The following is a 20,158-nucleotide window of genomic DNA, read 5'->3' as shown; positions in this document are numbered from 1 at the left end:
CTCCTCCCCCGAATGCAGTGGGAGCGCGCAGAGAGACCCCCACCTTCATTTCCAAGGGCTTGAACTCAGATCAGATCAGATCAGTCGCTCAGTCGTGTCTGACTCTTTGCGACCCCATGAATCGCAGCACGCCAGGCCCAGAGCCCGGGTGAATTCCCCTAACAGGCCAGAGGCACAGGAAATACGAGGGACAGGGGCTGGGAGCTGACGTTTTACCTAAACAAGCGCCCAATTCATTCGGATCATCCTTTATCCACGTGTCCTTCTGGCAAATTCTTAACACCTTTTCTCTGCCTGACTAGGTGCTGGGGATATAACGGTGAGCAAGAGAGACCACCGCCCTTGTTCCCGCTGATCCTGCAGCCCAGTGGATGGAGTCCACGGTACCCAGACCTTCCAGGTTGGTGTCCTGAGGCCTTTCAAGCAGACTGGGAAACTGAGGCCTAGGGCTGATATAACTTGTTCTAGGTCTGCAAGTGGAAGAATCAGACCCTGAAGCTAGATCTGTAAGATTTGTATGCTGGCTGCAGTGAATCGATAATAGCTCTTTTTTCCCCCAAAAATCCCATTCAAAATGATTGGGATGTATGGTTTCTGTGAAGTCTTATGAAGTGTATGCTTAAATTTTTGGATGCTTTCATGTGGACTTATTTGTAGTTCTCAGTGTTTGGAAAGGGCTGGATATGGTTGATATTACAACGTTGCTTCCAGTTACTCTCAACTGTATTTTCCTTTCTTCTCTTCTTTGGCTGTTAGGAAAGACAGAAATTTTCCTGATGGTTGGTCCAAACAGGGACTCCCTGGTGGACTGAGGGATGGCTGGCTTTTCCTCAGTTCATGCATCTCTGTGGTAGCCACAGGCAGCCCCCAGAAGACCTGGAGAATGAGAGGCCTGAGGTCTACAGGCTGCTGCTAGAAATATTTTAGCCCCTCCAGAAAACAGAATGCAGCTGCCACACAGGTTTGTAAGGTAAATACCAGGGCCCTTTAAAGTTTCCCCTCCATATAATTGTTTACATCTTCATGTTTTGAAAATGTATCCTTTTGAAAAGACAAGTAAAGTATTACACATTCTGGGAAGTTCTCTGGTTTGTAAGAGCTTTCCTGGTGGCTCAGACGGTAAAGAATCTGCCTGCAATGCAGGAGACCCGGGTTTGACCCCTGGGTCAGGAAGATCTCTTGGAGAAGGGAATAGCAACTCACTCCAGTCTTCCCTGGAGAATCCCATGGACAGGGGATCCTGGCAGGCTACAGCCCATGAGATTGCAAAGAGTCAGGCAGGAGACTAAAGGACTAACCCACTCACATGCTCCATCAAATATAATTGACTACACTACAAATTTAATTCTTAAAACAACTATAAGTATACTATACAAAATGGACCCTTAATTTTCAGTGTACCACTCAATGAGTTTTGACAAATGTATATATATCCCTGGGTAATCAACAGCCCAATCAGAATAGACAGCATTTTTTATTATACCCCCAAAGTGTCTTCATGCCCTCTGGCAGCCAGCCCTCCTCCATCCCATTGATTTTTGCAAAGATTGTGGCTTAACGTTTTTCTGAGCTGCGTGTGAAAGATGAGGATGAATGGCTATTTCTCATCCCAAAACCTAAGGCGAGGGTCAGAGGCTGGCGGCTAGGATGTGGTTCCCCAAGCCTTAGGGACTTGGAGGGTGGCGTCTGGGGAACCGGAAAGTGTGTCCCCTGGAAGGGTGGTCCGCTGTCTTCTGGGGCCCACGACGACTTCTCCTCTGGTCCCGCAGGACTCTGGGCGCCCGCTGACCGCGCGCTGGCCGTCTCGCACTTCGCTCCAGGTGCCCGCCCGGGGCGCTGCCATAGCAACGGCCTGGACGCCCAGACCTTAGGCCGCCGCCGCCGGGACCCAGCCTTCTCCCGCTCCCGAGGGGTGGGGCGGCGGCGGCCCGGGCCGGGAAGACGGGACTGCCCCCTCCCCCGATGCCAGCGGAGGCGGCGGATTTGCTTCCAAGCATGGTAAGGAGAAGGGAACCCGGGGATGCCCGCCTGCCGATGCGGCGGGGCGGGGGGGGGGAAACGATGGCGGAGCGGCGGGACCCCCAGCTCCCTCCGCCTCCCCTCGCTTCTGTCTCCTTCCCGCAGCCCTTTCAGAAGCACGTCTACTACCCGCTCGCCTCCGCCGGCGGCCTGGAGGAACCCGACGCCTCCGCAGCGGCCGCGGCGGGCGGGGCTGCCATGGCCTGTGGCCCCCCCAGCGCGGCTTCGGGCCCCCTGCCCTTCTTCCAGTTCCGCCCGCGGCTGGAGAGCGTGGACTGGCGGCGGCTGAGCGCCATCGACGTGGACAAGGTGGCGGGCGCCGTGGACGTGCTCACGCTGCAGGAGAACATCATGAACATCACCTTCTGCAAGCTGGAGGATGAGAAGTGCCCTCACTGCCAGTCGGGCGTGGACCCGGTGCTGCTGAAGCTCATCCGCCTGGCGCAGCTCACCATCGAGTACCTGCTGCACTCGCAGGAGTTCCTCACCTCGCAGCTGCACGGCCTGGAGGAGCGGCTGCGCCGGAGCCTGGCCGAAGGCGAGCACGGCAAGAAGCTCCTCACCAAGCAGGCCGGCGAGATCAAGCTGCTCAAGGAAGAGTGTAAACGCAGGAAGAAGTTGATCTCCACCCAGCAGCTGATGATCGAGGCCAAAGCCAGCTATTACCAGGTGGGACGCTGCCTCGCGATTGGCCAGTAAAACCCTCAGTGCCTACTGGCTGGGATATTGAGAGTCCTTTCCTATAGCCCTGCCCTTTGTGTTTAAGATTTGTTTAAATCAGGAGAAAGTACTCTTTGAGCGAAAGCGTACTTTTAACTAACAGATGACATGGCTCATTACCTTGTGCAGACTAACACAGGGTTAATAATTTAACGAGCAGCCTTGTCTGCAGTGCTTTATTGAATTATCTAAAAGCTGGTGGTTCAAGAAGCTGTTTCCTCCTCCTAACAGGTGTAATGAAAAATAAACCAGGTGCAAATTGCTGTTGAGGTTGGGCCGCAGATGATATGGAATGCTTGCATCTTGTGGATTTTTTTTACCCCCCTCATTTTTAAATTTTGAAATGTTTTAAAATTTACAGGAAGATTGCAAGAACAGTGCTAAGACTTCTTATACCCTTCAACTAAATCCACCAATTATTAGCATTTGCCACATTGGCTTTATTTCCTCTGTCTCTGTATCATGCTATTACTGTTAAGCCGTCTGGCAGTGAGTTGCAGAGTCCTAAATATTTCAATGTATATATTTTCTAAGAAGAAGAATACTTGCTAGTATAACAGCACTGTTTAAAAATTTTAAAATTCTTGTCTTTTTGTTCTTAATCTCCAACTGTTTGTTCTTGAACCCAAGATAAATATTGTCATTTCTGAGTGTAATGAAGTCAGTGTATGTATCTTTTATGAATTAGGTGGAGAAAGGAAGAATCCTTGAAGATATCAAAGTAAGCAATAGACTGATTAGACTGATTTCACACCCAGTCATTTTGGCTAAATAGGACTGAACAGGCCTTAGTGGGTTTAGGGAATGGAGGAGCCAAAGCAGGAGAGAGTGTAGAGAAGTGAGTGTAGGTGCAGAAAGCAGTGTGATGAATTGTACTCAGGACCATCCCAATAGGAGCCTTGGGAGAAGTGTACTTAAAGTAGGTGAACAGTCAGGAAAGAATCCTGTTAGAAAGTCTTAATGTTTAGCCTTGGGTACACAACCCCTAGGTGAAATCATCAATGATCCCGGATATCGGTAATTGCCTATTTGTTTCATAAATGCTATTTAAAAACTAAATATTGATAAATAGTGCTGAGATGGTTCTCTAGAAATATATTATTGTAAAATGGATAGAATGGGTTCTGTTTAAAACCTTTGAAGAAAGTGCAACTGGCTTTGATATTAAGCAGTGAAACATTAAAACCTATAACATAAAAATTTTATGTTTATAAACATTTTTTCATTCTTTTGGTTATCATAGAAATAGCTGTTAGTAAATGAAGACTTTAAAATGTTAATGATATATGAGGATAATAAACTAATGGCACACTTCTATCAAATGAGTGGAACCTGCCAACTCTTGACCACTCAACAGATTCTCTGAGTGGTAGTGGCAGCTGTATGGTGTGCCAGGGGATGGCCAAGAAGAGGCAGGAAAGCCCACACCACCTTTTCCTACTTAGTGTATGTAGTGTAGGTATTCTCTGCCCTCTATTAAGTGACTTGCCATTGTCTCTTTGTGGAGTTCTTGAGCTGTGAGAGCATTTAGGGTGACAACTCCAGATTATTCTACTGGGGTTTGAATCCCGGCTATTCCTCTGCACAAGTCATTTAACTTCTAAACCTTAGTTTCCTCATCTGGAAAACAAGAGCCTTAGTAGCAGAATCCCAGGAGATAATGCATGTATAGCATGAGGTGGTCGGTTTAGGTGGTTTAGTCGCTAAGTCGTGTCTGACTCTTGCAACCCCGTGGACTGCAGCCCTCCAGTCTCCTCTGTCCTTAGGATTCTCCAGGCAAGAATACTGGAGAGGGTTGCCATTTCCTTCTCCAACAGCATGAGGAAGGCTCAGTAAATAGCATCTGACAAGTGGATGTTGATATCCGCAGGGGCTTCTCCATAGTGAGCTGTGGTTACCTGTGATCTATGTCTTTGTGATATAATGAATAAGCGTAAGGTAAAACCTGAATAGGAAAGCATGTAAATAACACAGTAGGATTGAAGCAGCAAAATCCAGACTGAGAGAAACTCGGCAGGACAAATGTTCATTTTCTTTATCAAGAAAGTTATAAGGAAAAGAGAGCTGGAGGTTCAACCTATAGACTAACAGAGAATTAAGAGACAAAACAACTAATTGCAAGATATAACTTTATTTGGGTCCTGATTCAAAACAAAGTGCAAAGGATGCCCCTGGTGGTTCAGTGGCTGAGACCCTGTGCTCCCAATGCGGGGGTCCCAGGTTCTGTCCCTTGTCAGGGAACTAGATTCCACATGCCACAGCTAAGACCTGGTACAGTCAAATAAATAATAAAAATAAATAATTATTTTTTTTAAAAACTGCAAAAATGTTTTCTAAGGCAATGTGTGAAATATTGGGAAAAAATAAATGGTTGGATATTTGTCAATAATTAAGGAATTTACACATTTTAAAAGGTGGGATGATAATATTATGATCGTGTTACAAGAAAATCCTTTTGGAGATAGATTTTGAAATATTGGCAGATGAAATACGTAACATTCAGGATTTACTAACAATAGTCCTGGGGAAGGATACAGATGAACAAGTTGATTTTTTTTTTTTTTTTGGTTTAAAAATTATGTTAAAAGGTAGAGAATAGAGATATTAGTAAGATTGGTTTTTTTCAGTAAGTTCGTCTTAGGAGGCCAAATATTCCTAAGCATGTGATCAATGATCTGTTAATGCTGGGCTCTGGGGATAAACCTGTGAATAAAGAGAAGAGAGTTCATACTCTCAGGAAGCTGACATGCTAGATCCTAGAGGAACTGGACAGGAGATAAGAAGCAAAGGAAGTAACTAAAGCTGATAATATTAAGTGGTGAGATGGACAATGATGCAAACAAGACAGTGCCTGGCAGGGAGCTTATCCAGGAAGATTTCTTAAGGACGTGCAGCACAGCCCCAGCATGGAAGAGGTTCCATAAATGACATCTCGAATGTTGGGAAGGAGCCAGACTTTCATTGGAAAGTCTGGGGAAAATTCAGGCGGGGGACTGGCCAATGCAGAGTGTCTGAAGCTGGCCTGCGTGAGGGACAGGAAGAAGGCTGGCACAGGTAGAGTGCCATGGACAAGTTGGTGCTGTTGGGCTGGGAACCACCTGTATAACAGGAGCATCCTCAGGGGTTCCAGAAACCACCATGATGGGCTCTGTTAACAGAGATGGTTTTCACTGGCATGTGTTCAGTTAGGGAAGAACACCCTGGTCGTAAATGTCTTTTTAGTTATGGTTTCAGCATTACTTGCCAGGGTGGTATCTCTTGGGGAAAAGCCCCCAAGAGGGAGTGCTTCAGGTACCCAGATTTTAATTCAAATTAGGTGGAGGGGTACTTGTTAGAGACACTTGGATTCATTGCTCTCTCCTTTTCAGTGCCATTTTTGTGACAAGGCCTTTATGAACCAAGCTTTCCTACAAAGTCATATTCAGCGCCGCCACCCTGAAGATTCGCATCTTGGTAAGTAGTGAGCTCTGCTTCAAAGAGCTATTTTCTTTAGCCCTATAATAAAGGTACTATTTCTGGTAGCTTTTTCTTTTTTCAGCGAGACATGGCCCAAAGCATCTCTCAATCCTTTTAAAAGAAAGCGTCATAGTCCTTGTTCGAACACTCATTAAGTGAATATTGATCCCCTGTGATGTGCCATGCACTGCATTAGGGCTCAAGGATGCAGCCATAAGCAAAACAGACCCTGTCTGGCTCTCTTACATCCTAATAGAGGGGATGGAGGAGTCACATCTAAACAAATGAGTGATGTTTTCAAGTGGCGGCAAGTGCAATGAAGAAAATAAAGTAGGAGAATGGGACTGAGAGTGACTCCTGGTGGTCAGCCAAGGCCTCATTAAGGAGGTGATATTTGATCAGAAACCAGAATGATGAGGGGGTCCCGGCATGCAGGAAATCTAGGAAATGAAGATCTCTGGCAAAGGGAATTCTCACTGTCAGCTGTGTTTGAGGGGGGGCAGGCCGGTGTGTTTGGGGAACAGATAAAAGTTTGGTGGAGCAGAGTGAGCAGAGGTGGGCTAGGAAGGGGCCAGGTCACGTAGGGCCTCAAATGCCCTGGGTAGGAATGTGGGTGATTTAACTAGCATAATGAGAAGCCACTGGAGGATTTTAAGTTGGAGGGGTAGGGATATGATGTAATTTGGACTGGTATTTTTATATTTTTTTGGCTGAACCACTCAGCTTATGGGATCTTAGTTCCCTGACCAGGGATCCAAAGCACTGCCAGAGAAAGTACCAAGTCCTAACCATGGGATGGCCATGGAATTCCCTCCAATTTGTACCTTTACACGACCCATCTAGTAGTAGGCGGGGAACAGACAGTAGGGACGGAGGTGGAAGCAGGCTGAAGCGTGAGGAGGCTGCAACAGGTAGCCCAGGGGAGAGAGGGTGGCAGCCAGACCAGGACGGGAGGTGGGAGACGTGGAGATGGAGAGGGTTTATTTGGACACAGAGCCCACAGAGATGTGATTCCACATGGGAGCTGGAGATGAAGTAAAGATGATCCTGTGCTTCTGTCCTGTACAAATGGGTAAATGGTTATCATGTTTACTGAGGGGAGGACCAGGAAGGGAGCACATTGAGGGAGGAAGAAGGATGGGGAATCTGGGTTGGCCGTGGGTACACTCAAGTCACACATACAGTTGCCATGCATGTGAGGATGCTGGAGGTCAAGGTAGAGGCCCAGGCTGGAGATAAAAACCTGGGAGTCGTTAGCAGAACTGGGCTGGATGAGGTCACTTGAAAAGAGAAGACAACTCAGGGCCAGCCCCACACTCGGAGCCCAGGAGGAGCAGCTGACAGTGAGAAATTGAAGTGATGGAGGCAGGAGGGAAGTGGAGAGTGTGTTGTCATGGAAACCAAGGGGCATGAGGGTTTCAAGAAGGAGGCAGTGACCCCCAATGATCTTGAGGCACAGAGTAAGATGAAGACCGAGAAGTGACCATTGTTTTCCCAATGGCCGTTGGTGGCCTTGACATAGCGGCAGCGAACTGCTGGGGACAAAAGCTGGACTAGAGTGAGCTGAGCTGAGGAGCCGGCAAGGAAGTGGTCATGTCGATTACCACGCCATTTATTTCAGTAACGTTTGCTGGGAGAGAAAGCAGGGACAGGAGGCAGTATCTGGAGGGAAAGTGGGACCAAGGGGAGAGTATTGTCTTATTTGCAGTGGGAGATACTAAGATGTGTTTGGGTGCCAGTGTGAATTAACCAGTGCCTAGAGGGGCTAATTGAAGGAGCAGAAGAGGGGAGGGGCTCTGTGGCTTGCAAGGAACCAGGTTTGCAACTAATCTAAATGTTCTCAGAAGCAAAGAATGCAAGGCCTGTTTCTCCATGAGCAGATCAGAGCAACTCTACAGATTGCCACAGTAATCCATGGAAATGCTCATTATGATCTAAATGTTTTTGGTAGCTGGATGTTTATATTTCTAGCTTGTTACTCACTATCTACCTGTACCTGCTTTCCCCTCCCTTTTGGGCTTGTTTCCATTTCTGCCTATTTCTGATAGATTTATTTAGGAAACAGCTGAGCTTTGTATAAACAATATGAATAGCATAAAATTCCACTTATAAGCCATGAATCGCTGATACAGTTTAACAGTGTATTGGAGAAACTGGGGAGATTAAATATTTTTTAAATTAACCTATCATTCTTCAGTGTGAAACTGACCTTCTTTCTTTTCTGTTTCAGTATCTTATTCTATCTCATACTCGTTTCAGAGAGTATTTCAGACTCTGAAATGAGTATTATTTCTTCAGGTCATCTTTGAGATTCTGACTTTCTACTTTGGTTTCCATACCTTTCATGTCTACACTCACAGACACATGTATATCCATTCAGTCATGTGTACATCTGCATGTAAGTACATGAACATAAGTGTTCTTCCCTTCACTTGTTGCTTCCTTTTACAACTTCTCAGTAGTTCAGTTTGCATTTTGAGTGCTGGCCTCTGCTTGTCTGAGCACTGATGACATGTTCAGGAGAGTTCCGTGGGAGCCAGAAAGGTGGTGACCGTAGAGATTTCAGTATCATGGTACCTATGGTCGAAGCTGTTGATTTCCTTTCTCTGATTGAGACAGGCGTCTTGGAGAAGAGCCCAGGATTATTCCTTTGCTCCCTGAACGGGCTCTCACCCTGCCTCTGCAGGGTAATCCAACCTCAACCCAGTGGCTGAAAGAATCTGCTTAAAAATAATTTGGTGCCCAATGATGCAAAGGGCTGAAAATACATAGTAAAGAGTAAAGTTGGCTCGTGCAGCATGAAAAAGAGTAATATCCCAAGAAAAAGCAGTTTCCTTTGTCTTTGTCTTATTAGTAGCACTGTACCCTGTAAATTTTCCAATGGGTTTCTAAGAGATGGTATTTTTTAATGATATTTCTGTTACAACAGAGTATAAGACAAGGGCGCAGACGGACAAGCTCCAAAGTGAGATCGACATGTTGAAGGAGCAGCTGCAGCTCACCAAGTCTCAGCTAGAGGCTGCACAGCATGCCCACGCAATCAGGCTCTCTAAGGTAGGATGCTGAATTCTGAAGCAGGGATGTGTTGGGAAGGTTTGGGGTTCATTCCTTTTAAATATTCAGTAGAGTTCACCAGTGAAACCATCAGGTCCTGAACTTTTCTTCGTTGGGAGTTTCTTTTGATTACTGATTCAATCTCTCCTCCTTGTTGGTCTGTTCGGATTTTCTGTTTCTTCATGATTCAGTCTTGGCAGATTGTATAGTCTCTAGGAATTTTTGAGACTTTGGACCTCTGTGTTTATACTTTAAGAGATGTAAGGACAGAAGGATGCTATGTGCTGCCTTTGGTTTGGGAAAATCGTTGTGCACAGACCTGCCTTTATACGCAGTGTTTTTTGCAACAAAACAAACCAAAGAAAGGCCTAAGTGAAATTTGCAAGTCTCGCCGACCCATGTGAGGTGAAGCTGTGCCCATTTATTTAAAATTCTTCAGGCTTGCTTCATGTCAGAGCTTTTAAAGCCATGTATTAAATCAATTTCAGGAATATGAAATGCAGAAAACAAAAGAGGAAGAATTTCTGAAGTTATTCGATAGATGGAAAGAAGAAGAAAAGGAGAAACTAGTTGATGAAATGGAAAAAGTCAAGGAAATGTTTATGAAGGAGTTTAAAGAACTGACTTCTAAGAACTCAGCATTAGAATATGTGAGTATTTAACCCAGGAGTCCTCATAGCATTGACAGAGTTCTGGCCTTTAGAGGTGGCGTGACAGTGGCAATATGGCCCTCAGATCCACAAGTTCCTTTATCGTGCCCTGGCCCAGACTCCCATCCTCCCTAAGAGTCTAGGGAGCTTGGGCATATGGAAAACAGAGTAAGTCCTTAAGAGCAGGCTCTCTGGCCCCAAACCCCAGTGCAGAACACTTGGTACATTTGGGTCAGATCAGAGAAGAAGGGCCCTCTTGCTTAACTCGTTAGGTTTGGATAACCGGAAACCGTAACCCCTTCCCCAAGTGTTGGAGCTTTCCAAAGTTCCAAAGGAACTTTCTAGAAAGACTGACACAGATCCCCAATGTGGGAGAAAGAAGCTGACCCAGAAAGACAGGCCAGTTTGGCCTGAGTGAAGTGGGTGAGCTGGATGTGATTAAATGCAGCCCCTCCTGCTTCCCTGTGGGAGCGGCCTTGGTCCCAGGGAGGCAAAGGAGACCATGGAAGATTCTTGAGCTCCCTCTAGGGGCAACATGTTTTATAAACTGAAATAGAGGGGTAGTTTGGGAAAACTGCAAAGATCCTTCTCTAAAACGCCCTGAACCCTCTCATGGGGATGGGCAAACTATGACTTGGGACCCAAATCTAGCAAACCACCTGATTTTGTATGGCCCTTGATCTAAGAAAGGTTTTTACACTATAAAGTGGCTGAACAAAGTCAAAACAAAATACATTTCATGCCATGAAAATGGTATCAGTTGACCTTCTGGTATGTCTACAAGAGAGTATTTTGGAACACAGCTGTGCTGTTAACCTCTACAGTTTCTCTGTGGAGCTTTTGTGCTGCCGCCGTGGAGTTGAGTCGCTGTGACCAAGACCTTACGTGCCTCCAAAGTTAAATACTGTCTGGCTCTTTACAGAAAAAGTTTGCCAGCCGCTGTCATATCTTTATAAAGCACATGTGGCCCAGGGTTAGTTAGCTATTGGTGGCAGTGAAATGGATGTTCATTATACTGTCCTTTCAACTTTTCCGTAAGTTGTAATTTGCAGATAAAAAGTTGAGGGGAAATTAACACGGGGTGGGTCATTGTGTCTTTTCTGTAGGGCTTCCTTCAGGCAACTCCCTGTTGGTTCAGGTGTCTCCACATCACCTCCCTTGAGTCTGAGCATCAGAGCTCTTGGACAGGTGTTGTTGTTCATTCGTGTCCGACTCTTTGCGACACCATGGACTGCAGCATGCCAGGCTTCCCTTCACCATCTCCTGGAGTTTGCTCAAACTCGGAGCCGGTGATGCCCTCCAACCATCCCATCCTCTGTCGCCCCCTTCTGGCCTCCTCACTAAATCACCCAGTCAATCAACTGCACCCAATTCCTCTATTTCTGGCAACTGTTAACCTGCCCATCGCCCATCGCCTAAGATTAGAAAGTTAGGTTTTCCTTTCCCTTTTACACCCTGTGCATGTTCTTTTATTGGAAGAAGTAAAACAGGAAAACCACTGTGAAGAGAAGCATGATGAGTGTCTTGCAGGACGGTCAGATTTAATATGTGGCTACAGGCTCCCTAGTTTTGTTCTCTGTTTCAGTCTTTATTTCTTAATTAAAAATTAAAAACATTATTTTTTTTGGCTGTGCTGGGTCTTCATTGCTCTGCAGGCTTTTCTCTAGCTGGGGAGAGCTGCGGCTACGCTCCAGTTGTGAAGCTCAAGCTTCTCCTTGCAGTGGTTTCTCTTGTTGCAAAGCATGGACTCTAGGACACGCCGGCTTCGGTAGTTGTGGCCTGTGGGCTCAGTAGTTGTGGCTCCCAGGCTGTAGAGCACGGGCTTGATAGCTGTGGCGCACAGGCTTAGTTGCTTCATGGCATGTGGGATCTTCACGGATCAGGGATTGAACCCGCATCTCCTGCATTTGCAGGTGGATTCTTTACCACTGAGCCACCAGGGAGGCCCTCTGTTTTGGTCTTATAGAAGTATGAACATTTTTACCAGTGATTTTTACTTTTATTTTATAGCAATTGTCAGAAATCCAGAAGTCCAATATGCAGATCAAGTCTAACATCGGCACGCTAAAAGATGCACATGAGTTTAAAGAAGAACGTCCACAGCATCCCCAGGATTTCCAAAATGTGATGCAGCTACTTGACAATCAGGTATGTAGAATTGAGTGACTACTGATTTTTCTTGGTGAAGTAATTTATAGGAGACATCATCTAAGAAAAGGTGTCTCTTTCAGTGATAGTGACAGTGACTACTTTTTTTCTTGTCTCCTATTGCATGTGTGATTCATAATAGATGTTCATTAGACACTTCAGTTCAGTCACTCACTCGTGTCCGATTCTTTGCAACCCCATGGACTGCAGCACGCCAGGCTTCCCTGTCCATCACCAACTCCCAGAGCTTACTCAAACTCATGTGCATCGAGTCAGTGATGCCATCCAAGCAGCTCATCCTCTGTTGTCTCCTTCTCCTCCTGCCTTCAATCTTTCCCAGCATCAGGGTCTTTTCAAATGAGTCAGTTCTTCACATCAGGTGGCCAAAGTGAGTTTCAGCTTCAGCATCAGTCCTTCCAATGATTATTCAGGGCTGATTTGCTTTAGGGTGGACTGGTTGGATCTCCTTGATGTCCAAGGGACTCTTTAAGAGTCTTCTTCAACACCACAGTTCAAAAGCATCAATTCTTTGGCACTCAGCTTTCTTTATTAGATACTTACTGATTGACTAATTAGATACTTACTGATTGACTAATAGATGTGGATACAGAACATCTGGCAAAGTTGTTTAATTTTTCCTCGAATGATATCTGTTTGAATTAGTTCCTATTACCTTAGTAGTTATTTTTCATGTTTCGGATGTAGGCCCACTTTCAAAAGGCATAGAAAGGCATTTTGAAGCACAGACTATTTTTTCAGAGCTTATACAGCTGCACTGGCGAACCGATGATCTTTTACACGTATCAGATGAATTACAGTCATCTGCAAGTGAACCTCAGTAATCAGTACGGCCTTCATCCTGGCTCTTTTGGTCACACTGACTTAGGAGAATTTTTTTTTAGCCAGAAAACATAAAGATTAAAGCTTATGAAGTCACGATTTTTTTTTTTTCAAAAAGCAGTATTACATCATTTTAAAAAGTAAATGTGTTTTTCAGGGACCTATTGTGTAACACATGGAACTACTCAATGTTATGTGGCAGCCTGGATGGGAGGGGGGTCTGGGGGAAAATGGATACATGTATGTAAATGGTTGAGTCCCTTCGCTGTTCCCCTGAAACTATCACAACATTGTTAAACGGTTCTGTGTGTGTGTGTGTGCTAAGTCATTTTAGTTGTGTCTGACTCTCTGTGACCCCCTGGACTGTAGCCTGCCAGGTTCCTCTGTCCATGGGATTTCCCAGGCAAGAATACTGGAGTGGATTGCCATGCCGTCCTCCAGGGGATCTTCCCGACCAAAGGATCGAACCAGCATCCGTTTTGTCTCCTGCATTGTAGGCAGGTTCTTTACCACTAGCGCCAGCTGGGAAGCCCAATCAGCTAGACCCTAAGACAAAATAAAAAAATTTTTTAAAAAGTAAATGTGTTGTGAATATGGACTCCAACCACAGCTTGTCTTGCCTCTCTCCCCCAAATCTACCTTCTGCATTGCAGCCAGGCTGACCACATCACCACCCTGCCTAAAATCCTTCGGTGACTCCCCGTTTTTCACAGAACAAAATCTAGAACCGTTAACCAGCATTCAGAGTCCCTGGGCATCTGGTCCTGCTATCTCCCACAGTTCTTGGCTTTACCTCGACACACCAGCAGCTCCTAAAAGCGCCTGGTTCCAGCTTTCTTTGTCATGTACCTCCTAGTTTTCAGGCCCCGTCACTTACTCAGCTGGAATGGCATCTCTTCTGGAAAGTTCTCCTGGGCCTCTGGGTTAATGCAAGCATGCCACAGTCCTCCAAGCTGGACCTGACCATGTACACATTATGTGGAAACCTCCCACTGTTATGTCCACCTTCCCCCCGACCGCCCCCAGACAGGGCAGGGCCTGCCTCTTAGTCCTCGACCAGCTTGGTGGCATCAGTGGTAAAGAGCCTGCCTGCCAATGCAGGAGACATAAGAGGCGCTAGTTCAATCCCTGGGTTGGGAAGATCCCCTGCAGGAGGGCATGGCAACCCACGCCAGTATTCTTGCCTGGGAAATCCCATGGACAGAGGAGACTGGAGGGCTACAGTCCAGGGGGTCGCTGAGTTGGACACAACTGTTGCGACTTAGCACGCATGCACACAGCCTGCTGAAGCTGCCCAGCGAGGTTCAGGTACACGGTAGGGAATCAGGAATTGGGTCCTGATGGTTGCTCCCAGCAGGCTTCTCTCTCACTAGGTGAGGGACTCGGCTATGAAACTCTCAGGTGCCACGTGAATTTCTTTTGTCTGAAGCCTTCCTGCGTGCTCTGTCAGTGCATAACCCATAGACTCAGAAAGCATGACGTTTCCTTTTGACTTCTTAGGTTGGCAGGCTAACACCTGTTTTTTTAAATGAAGTTTGATTGAAACACAGAGCTTCCCTGGTGGCTCAGATGGTAAAGAATCTGCCTGCAATGCAGGAGACCTGGGTTCTATACCTGGGTAGGGAAGATCTCCCTGGGGGAGGGCATGGCAACCCACGCCAGTGTTCTTGCCTGGGAAATCTCATGGACAGAGGAGTCTGGAGGGCTACAGTCCAGGGGGTCGCTGAGTTGGACACGACTGTTGCGACTTAGCATGCACGCACACAGCCTGCTGCAGCTGCCCTATCAGGTGCAGGTACACGGTAGGGAATCAGGAATTGGGCCTCCCAGCAGGCTTCTCTCTCACTAGGTGAGGGACTCGGCTATGAAACTCTCAGGTGCCACATGAATTTCTTTTGTCTGAGGCCTTCCTGCGTGCTCTGTCAGTGCATAACCCATAGATTCAGAGAGCGTGACGTTTCCTTTTGACTTCTTAGGTTGGCAGGCTAACACCTGTTTATTTATTTATTTTTTTAATTTTATTTTATTTTTAAACTTAACATAACTGTATTAGATTTGCCAAATATCAAAATGAATCCGCCACAGGTATATATGTGTTCCCCATCCTGAACCCTCCTCCCTCCTCCCTCCCCATTCCATCCCTCTGGGTCGTCCCAGTGCACCAGCCCCAAGCATCCAGTATCGTGCATCGAACCTGGACTGGCAACTCATTTCATACATGATATTTTACATGTTTCAATGCCATTCTCCCAAATCTTCCCACCCTCTCCCTCTCCCACAGAGTCCACCTGTTTATTTTAAATGAAGTTTGATTGAAACACAGAGCTTCCCTGGTGGCTCAGACGGTAAAGAATCTCTGCCTGCAATGCGGGAGACCTGGGTTCTATACCTGGGTAGGGAAGATCCCCTTGGGGAGGGCATGGCAACCCACGCCAGTGTTCTTGCCTGGAGAATCCCCATGGACAGAGGAGCCTGGGGGGCTATAGTCCATGGGATCGCGAAGAGTCGGACTGCACTGACCAACTAAGCACTAAAACACAGCCTTGCTGCTACGTATCATCTGTGGCTGTTCATTCACATATTATTTATGGCTGTTCTCCCATTCCTAGTAGTAGTGAGTCATCTGGCCCCCCGAGTCTAACGTATTTTCTATTAGCCCCTTAATAGAAAATATTTGCTGACCCCTGCCTCAGAGTGTAAGGTGAAAACCAGGTGCAAGTGTGATCAAACGTTTCTGACTGTGTTCATCTTTAAAAATGGCTGCTAAAATGTTACCCAAATAGTTGGGTTTCCTAGATACTCACTGAAAAAGAAGCTCTCGTTCTGAGTAGACGTCATTATTATGAGTGCATGCTAAGTGGCTTCAGTTATGTCTGACTCTTTGCGACCCTATGGACATAGCCCGCCAGGCTCCTCTGTCCATGGAATTTTCCAGGCAGGAATACTGGAGTGGGTTGTCATGCCCTCCTCCAGGGGATCTTCCCTACCCCGGGATCAAACCCGTGTCTCTTATTTCTCCTCCATTGGTAGGCAGGTTCTTTACCACTAGTGACACCTGGGAAGCCCGTCATTATTATAGCTGTACCTGAATTTCTCCTGTTTTGCAGGAAAGCAAGTGGACAGCTCGTGTTCAGGCTCTTCATCAAGAACACAAGAAAGAAAAGAGCCGGGTAAGATTAAGAAATGAATGGCCCATAAAAAGTGGGTCTTTCCGAAAAGAGTATTTTTTCTCTTTATAATAAAGATAAGATTTTTCCACTGAAAACAATTTGTAGAGAAATGTATAACAAAAACTTAAATTACTTATAATTCGAATACCAAAGATAACCAGTGCTACTGCTTTGTTATAATTTCTTCAGTCTTTTTGATGCTGTAAATGTGCTTCTTTAGGTATAGAAGCCCGTATATATAATTTGTCTCACAGTTTTAAAATTATGCTTTATATCTATAACTTTATACATTTTAATTTAATATATCATAAGCATTTTCAATTTTTTTTCATGACTCCATGATGATCTTATTGATGTATCATCAGTTAATCTCTTCTTCATTGTTAAATACATATTTCTAATTTTTCTGCTTTACAGAGTGGCAATCTAAGTTTTGAATACAGGCCTACCTTGTTTTATTGCACTTTGCAGATAATTGTGTTTTTTATAAATTGAAGGTTTGTGGCAACCCTGCATTGTCAGATGATGCATTTTTTAGCAATAAAGTATTTTTAGTTAACATGTACATTGTTTTTTAAGACATAATGTTACTGCACACTTAATAGGCCACAATGTAGTGTAACATAAATTTTACATGCAGTAGGATACTAAAAAATTCATGCAACTCATTTTGTTGCAATTTGGCTCTATTGCTATGATCTGGAACTTAACCCACAGTATCTCCAGGTCTATCTATAAAAACGAGGATTGTTCATATTAAAGTCACTTTTTAAGTCATTTAATGAAAACAAAAATTAATTGTAACACCTATTTCCTTTCTGCTAGGTACATCAGAAATTTAAGTGTTAAGATGCTTTTATAATAGTGCAAAAATATAAAATAAATTTATTTGAGATTTTTAGGTAGGAAAACATCGGTTTATTTTTTCACTTTAAATTGTATGTGTTTTATAGTCCTTTGTATCCCCTTTTGGGCAAACAGGATAGACTGGGTGGCTGATAAACAACAGAAACTTATTTCTCATGGTTCTATTGCTCCAGCAATTGGACAGAGAGAGTTAGTTAAAGGGGAATAGTGGCTGGGCTATGAGTAGATATAACACCCAATTAATTTCTCTAACCTAACCCACCTTTCTGAGCTCCAGACGCAATAGCCAGCTTGGTACTCGGCATCTGCACAACTTCTTAAATGTGATGTGTCTAAAATGAGGTCCTTGGGTTTATTCCCAGACATCTTTTTCTTTTTGGTTGATGGCATCCTCGTCCACTCAGATGCAGACATTGATTCCCATCTCCTCCTCAACTCCCAGTTCCAGGCTATTGATGGGTCCTGCCGAGTATCTCATATCCATGTTCTTCCGGACATTTCTATGGCTTCTATTGCTTCTCCACTGAGCTCCCAGCATTTCTAAAAGGGCCCCCTATCCAGTCTCCCAGTTCTAGCCTTCCTCTCTTGTAATCTACTCTCTGCAGAGCAGACAGAACAACCTGGCTGCTCAGCTCGTCCTGATCCTCTCTCTCACCTTACTATTTTAGCTATGATGGCCTTCTGGTAATTTATAGAACACCCAGCCTTTTTCTCCTTGTACACGTGGTTTTTTTTTACTTCTGGGAGGTCCTTCCCCTTGTTCCTTATGTGGCTGGCTCCTTCTCCTCTGATTTAGTTTTCTCTGAAAGTGGAAGTGTTAGTCACTCAGTCGTGTCCTACTTTGTGTGATCCCATGGACTGTAGCCCACTAGGCTCCTCTGTCCATGGAATTCTCCAGGCAAGAGTACTGGAGTGGGTTGCCATTCTCCTCTTCTCCAGGAGATCTTCCCGACCCAGGGATCAAACCCAGATCTCCTACATTGCAGGCAGATTCTTTACCGTCTGAGCCACCAGGGAAACCCTAGTTTTCTCTGCTGTGTTGCAAATTACCACAGATTTAGTATGTCACAGTTTCCATGTGATAGGAGTCCAGGCACGGCTTAGCTGGGTCTCCTGCTTGGGGTTTCACGAGCTGCATTGGAGGTGTCAGCCGAGTTGTCTCCTCTGGGGCTCTGGGGCCTCTCTGAAGCCTGTTCAGATGGTTGGCAATGTGCAGTTCCCCACGGTCAGCCGTGGGAGTCAGGGTGGAGTGAGACCCTCAGCTCCGCAGTTCACAACCTGACTGTGACTTCTTCAAGGCCAATAGGAGAGCATCGCTCCTGCCTTCATTCTCCTCCTTTAAGACACTTGAAGTCACCCAAGACCCCTCCATCCAGGGAAGCGATCCTCTCTCTTAATTATTCTCTTCACTTCACAAGTGTAACTCTTACTGATCACTATTTAAAGTAGTTTATTTGTTTACTTGTTTATTGTCTGTCTGTCCAGCCAGATCATTAGCCTTTCAAGGGAAGGGCTCTGTTTACTCCTGCACTGTATTCCCAGAATCTAATAATGTTCCTAAAATGTGCTCGTTGTTCTTGTTCAGTTGCTCAGCTGTGTTTGACTCTTTGCGGCCCCATGGACTGCAGCGTGCCAGGCTTCCCTGTCCATCACCATCCCCCTGAGTTTGCTCAAACTCATGTCCATCAAGTCAGTGATGCCATCTGACCATCTCATCCTCTGTCCCCCCACTTTTCCTCCTGCCCTCAGTCTTTCCCAGCATCAGGGTCTTTTCCAGTGAGTTGGCTCTTTGCATCAGGTGGCCAAAGTATTGGAGCTTCAGCTTTAGCATCAGTCCTTCCAATGGATATTCAGAGTTGATTTCCTTTAGGATGGATTGGTTGGATCTCCTTGCAGTCCAAGGGACTCTCAAGAGTCTTCTCTAACACCACAGTTTGAAAGCATCAATTCTTAGGGGCTTACTAAATATTTGCTAAATGAATGCAGAAGGTTGATAGGTGGCCAACAAGGGGATCACTCAGCCATTTTTTTTTTTTTTTTTTTTTTGGAGAGAGAGATGCTGATTGTAGGGCGCAGAAGAGCAGGGTGGAAAGAGCTGTCTTTTAGTGTGAGCGTGATATATGAATCCAGGTCGTCTTAACCTTGGGTCCCTGCTTATCTACCCCACTGCCTTGCTCGCCTGTCATTCTCGAGGCACTTAGCCAGCAGGGGAGGGAAATAGCCAGTGACAACTTAGAGCAGTTGCTTTTCTGTAAGAACCCTGAATCTTTCCTTTGAGATGCTCTAAGGCAGCAGTTCCTGAGACTCTTTTCTAAAATGCCCCTGCCCAACTCCACTCTCTGAGTGTCTGATTCAGCAGGTAAGTCTGGGACATGCAGAGTTTGGAAAAAAATAAACACCAATAACAATGGCAGCAGACCCCAGATCATTGTGTTTCAGATCCATGGTTTGAACCACTGCTCTTATGATTTGAAGTCCTACTTTTATTCTTCATGGCTTCTTTAGCACACGGGGGTTTAGGGACAGAAATTCAGGTTTCGTTTTTAATAGGGGATTTTAGCCCTTGCTCCTTTAAGCCTCTTGCATTCCAGGCAGCTGTGGAAATGTCAGTGGCTTTCTGGCTAGACTACTGTGTAAGCTGTAGAGTTTTCCACTTGGCCCCTGCAGGTGGTGACAGAGAGGAAGGGAAGGTCTGGTTCTGAGGGAGGCACCTCGCCCCGTGTGCTGGGAGCGTGGAGTTTTGGCGCTGCCACCAGGCTACGCTGCTCCCTTGTCTGCTGGCTTTGCTTGTTCAGAAGCTCCTTGCTTCTCCCTTTATTCCTCTTAAACCCCAGCAGAGGGGCGAATTCCCTCAGGTTTAGTAATCAGTGCCCGAGACCTGACTATCAATTATTCCACATGATTGGTGCCTACTGTTCCTACAATGCACATATTGTATTTCTCTGCTTACAGGAAGTTGCGTTTGCCAACTTTTTATTGCTTTACCTAAATTCTTGGCAGTCTTTTTTTTTTTTGGTTTTGTTTTAAAATAACAGTGGTAGGAGTTAAAAGGGAACCACAGGTAAATGGCGGCACACCCTTTTCCGCCCAACAGAAGACTCTTAGAGCTCGGGACGTTGTGGAATGGTCATGCGGTAAAAGGACAGCAGAATGGAGTGATGTGGCTGGTAGAGAAAAAAAATGTAAAACTCACAGTGGTAGAAAGTCACAAGAAGTGAACTCTAGGACTTCCCC

The 20,158-nt window shown here is 45.6% G+C and overlaps 1 protein-coding gene across 5 annotated transcripts in view; it reads left to right on the top strand.

The window, feature by feature from the left end:
* The window catches only part of DZIP1 (DAZ interacting zinc finger protein 1), a 49,734-nt gene that overhangs the window by 691 nt on the left and 28,885 nt on the right, over nucleotides 1–20,158 (top strand). The window contains exons 2-9 of one of the 5 annotated variants that reach the window (XM_055542847.1): nucleotides 303–400; nucleotides 757–1,998; nucleotides 2,125–2,688; nucleotides 6,108–6,192; nucleotides 9,125–9,249; nucleotides 9,738–9,899; nucleotides 11,910–12,047; nucleotides 15,995–16,057. In XM_055542847.1, coding sequence (XP_055398822.1) covers nucleotides 1,963–1,998; nucleotides 2,125–2,688; nucleotides 6,108–6,192; nucleotides 9,125–9,249; nucleotides 9,738–9,899; nucleotides 11,910–12,047; nucleotides 15,995–16,057 — 1,173 coding nt within the window. In that variant the 5' untranslated portion in view covers nucleotides 303–400; nucleotides 757–1,962. Of the gene's footprint in view, nucleotides 1–302; nucleotides 401–756; nucleotides 1,999–2,124; nucleotides 2,689–6,107; nucleotides 6,193–9,124; nucleotides 9,250–9,737; nucleotides 9,900–11,909; nucleotides 12,048–15,994; nucleotides 16,058–20,158 lie in introns of those variants that run through there. The other 4 variants (XM_055542848.1, XM_055542849.1, XM_055542852.1 and 1 more) reach the window with 4 other exon arrangements.

The sequence above is a fragment of the Bubalus kerabau genome, chromosome 12 (assembly GCF_029407905.1).
Source record: "Bubalus kerabau isolate K-KA32 ecotype Philippines breed swamp buffalo chromosome 12, PCC_UOA_SB_1v2, whole genome shotgun sequence".
In the NCBI taxonomy this organism is placed as follows: Eukaryota; Metazoa; Chordata; class Mammalia; order Artiodactyla; family Bovidae; genus Bubalus; species Bubalus kerabau.
This window is presented reverse-complemented; position numbering and strand designations above follow the sequence as displayed.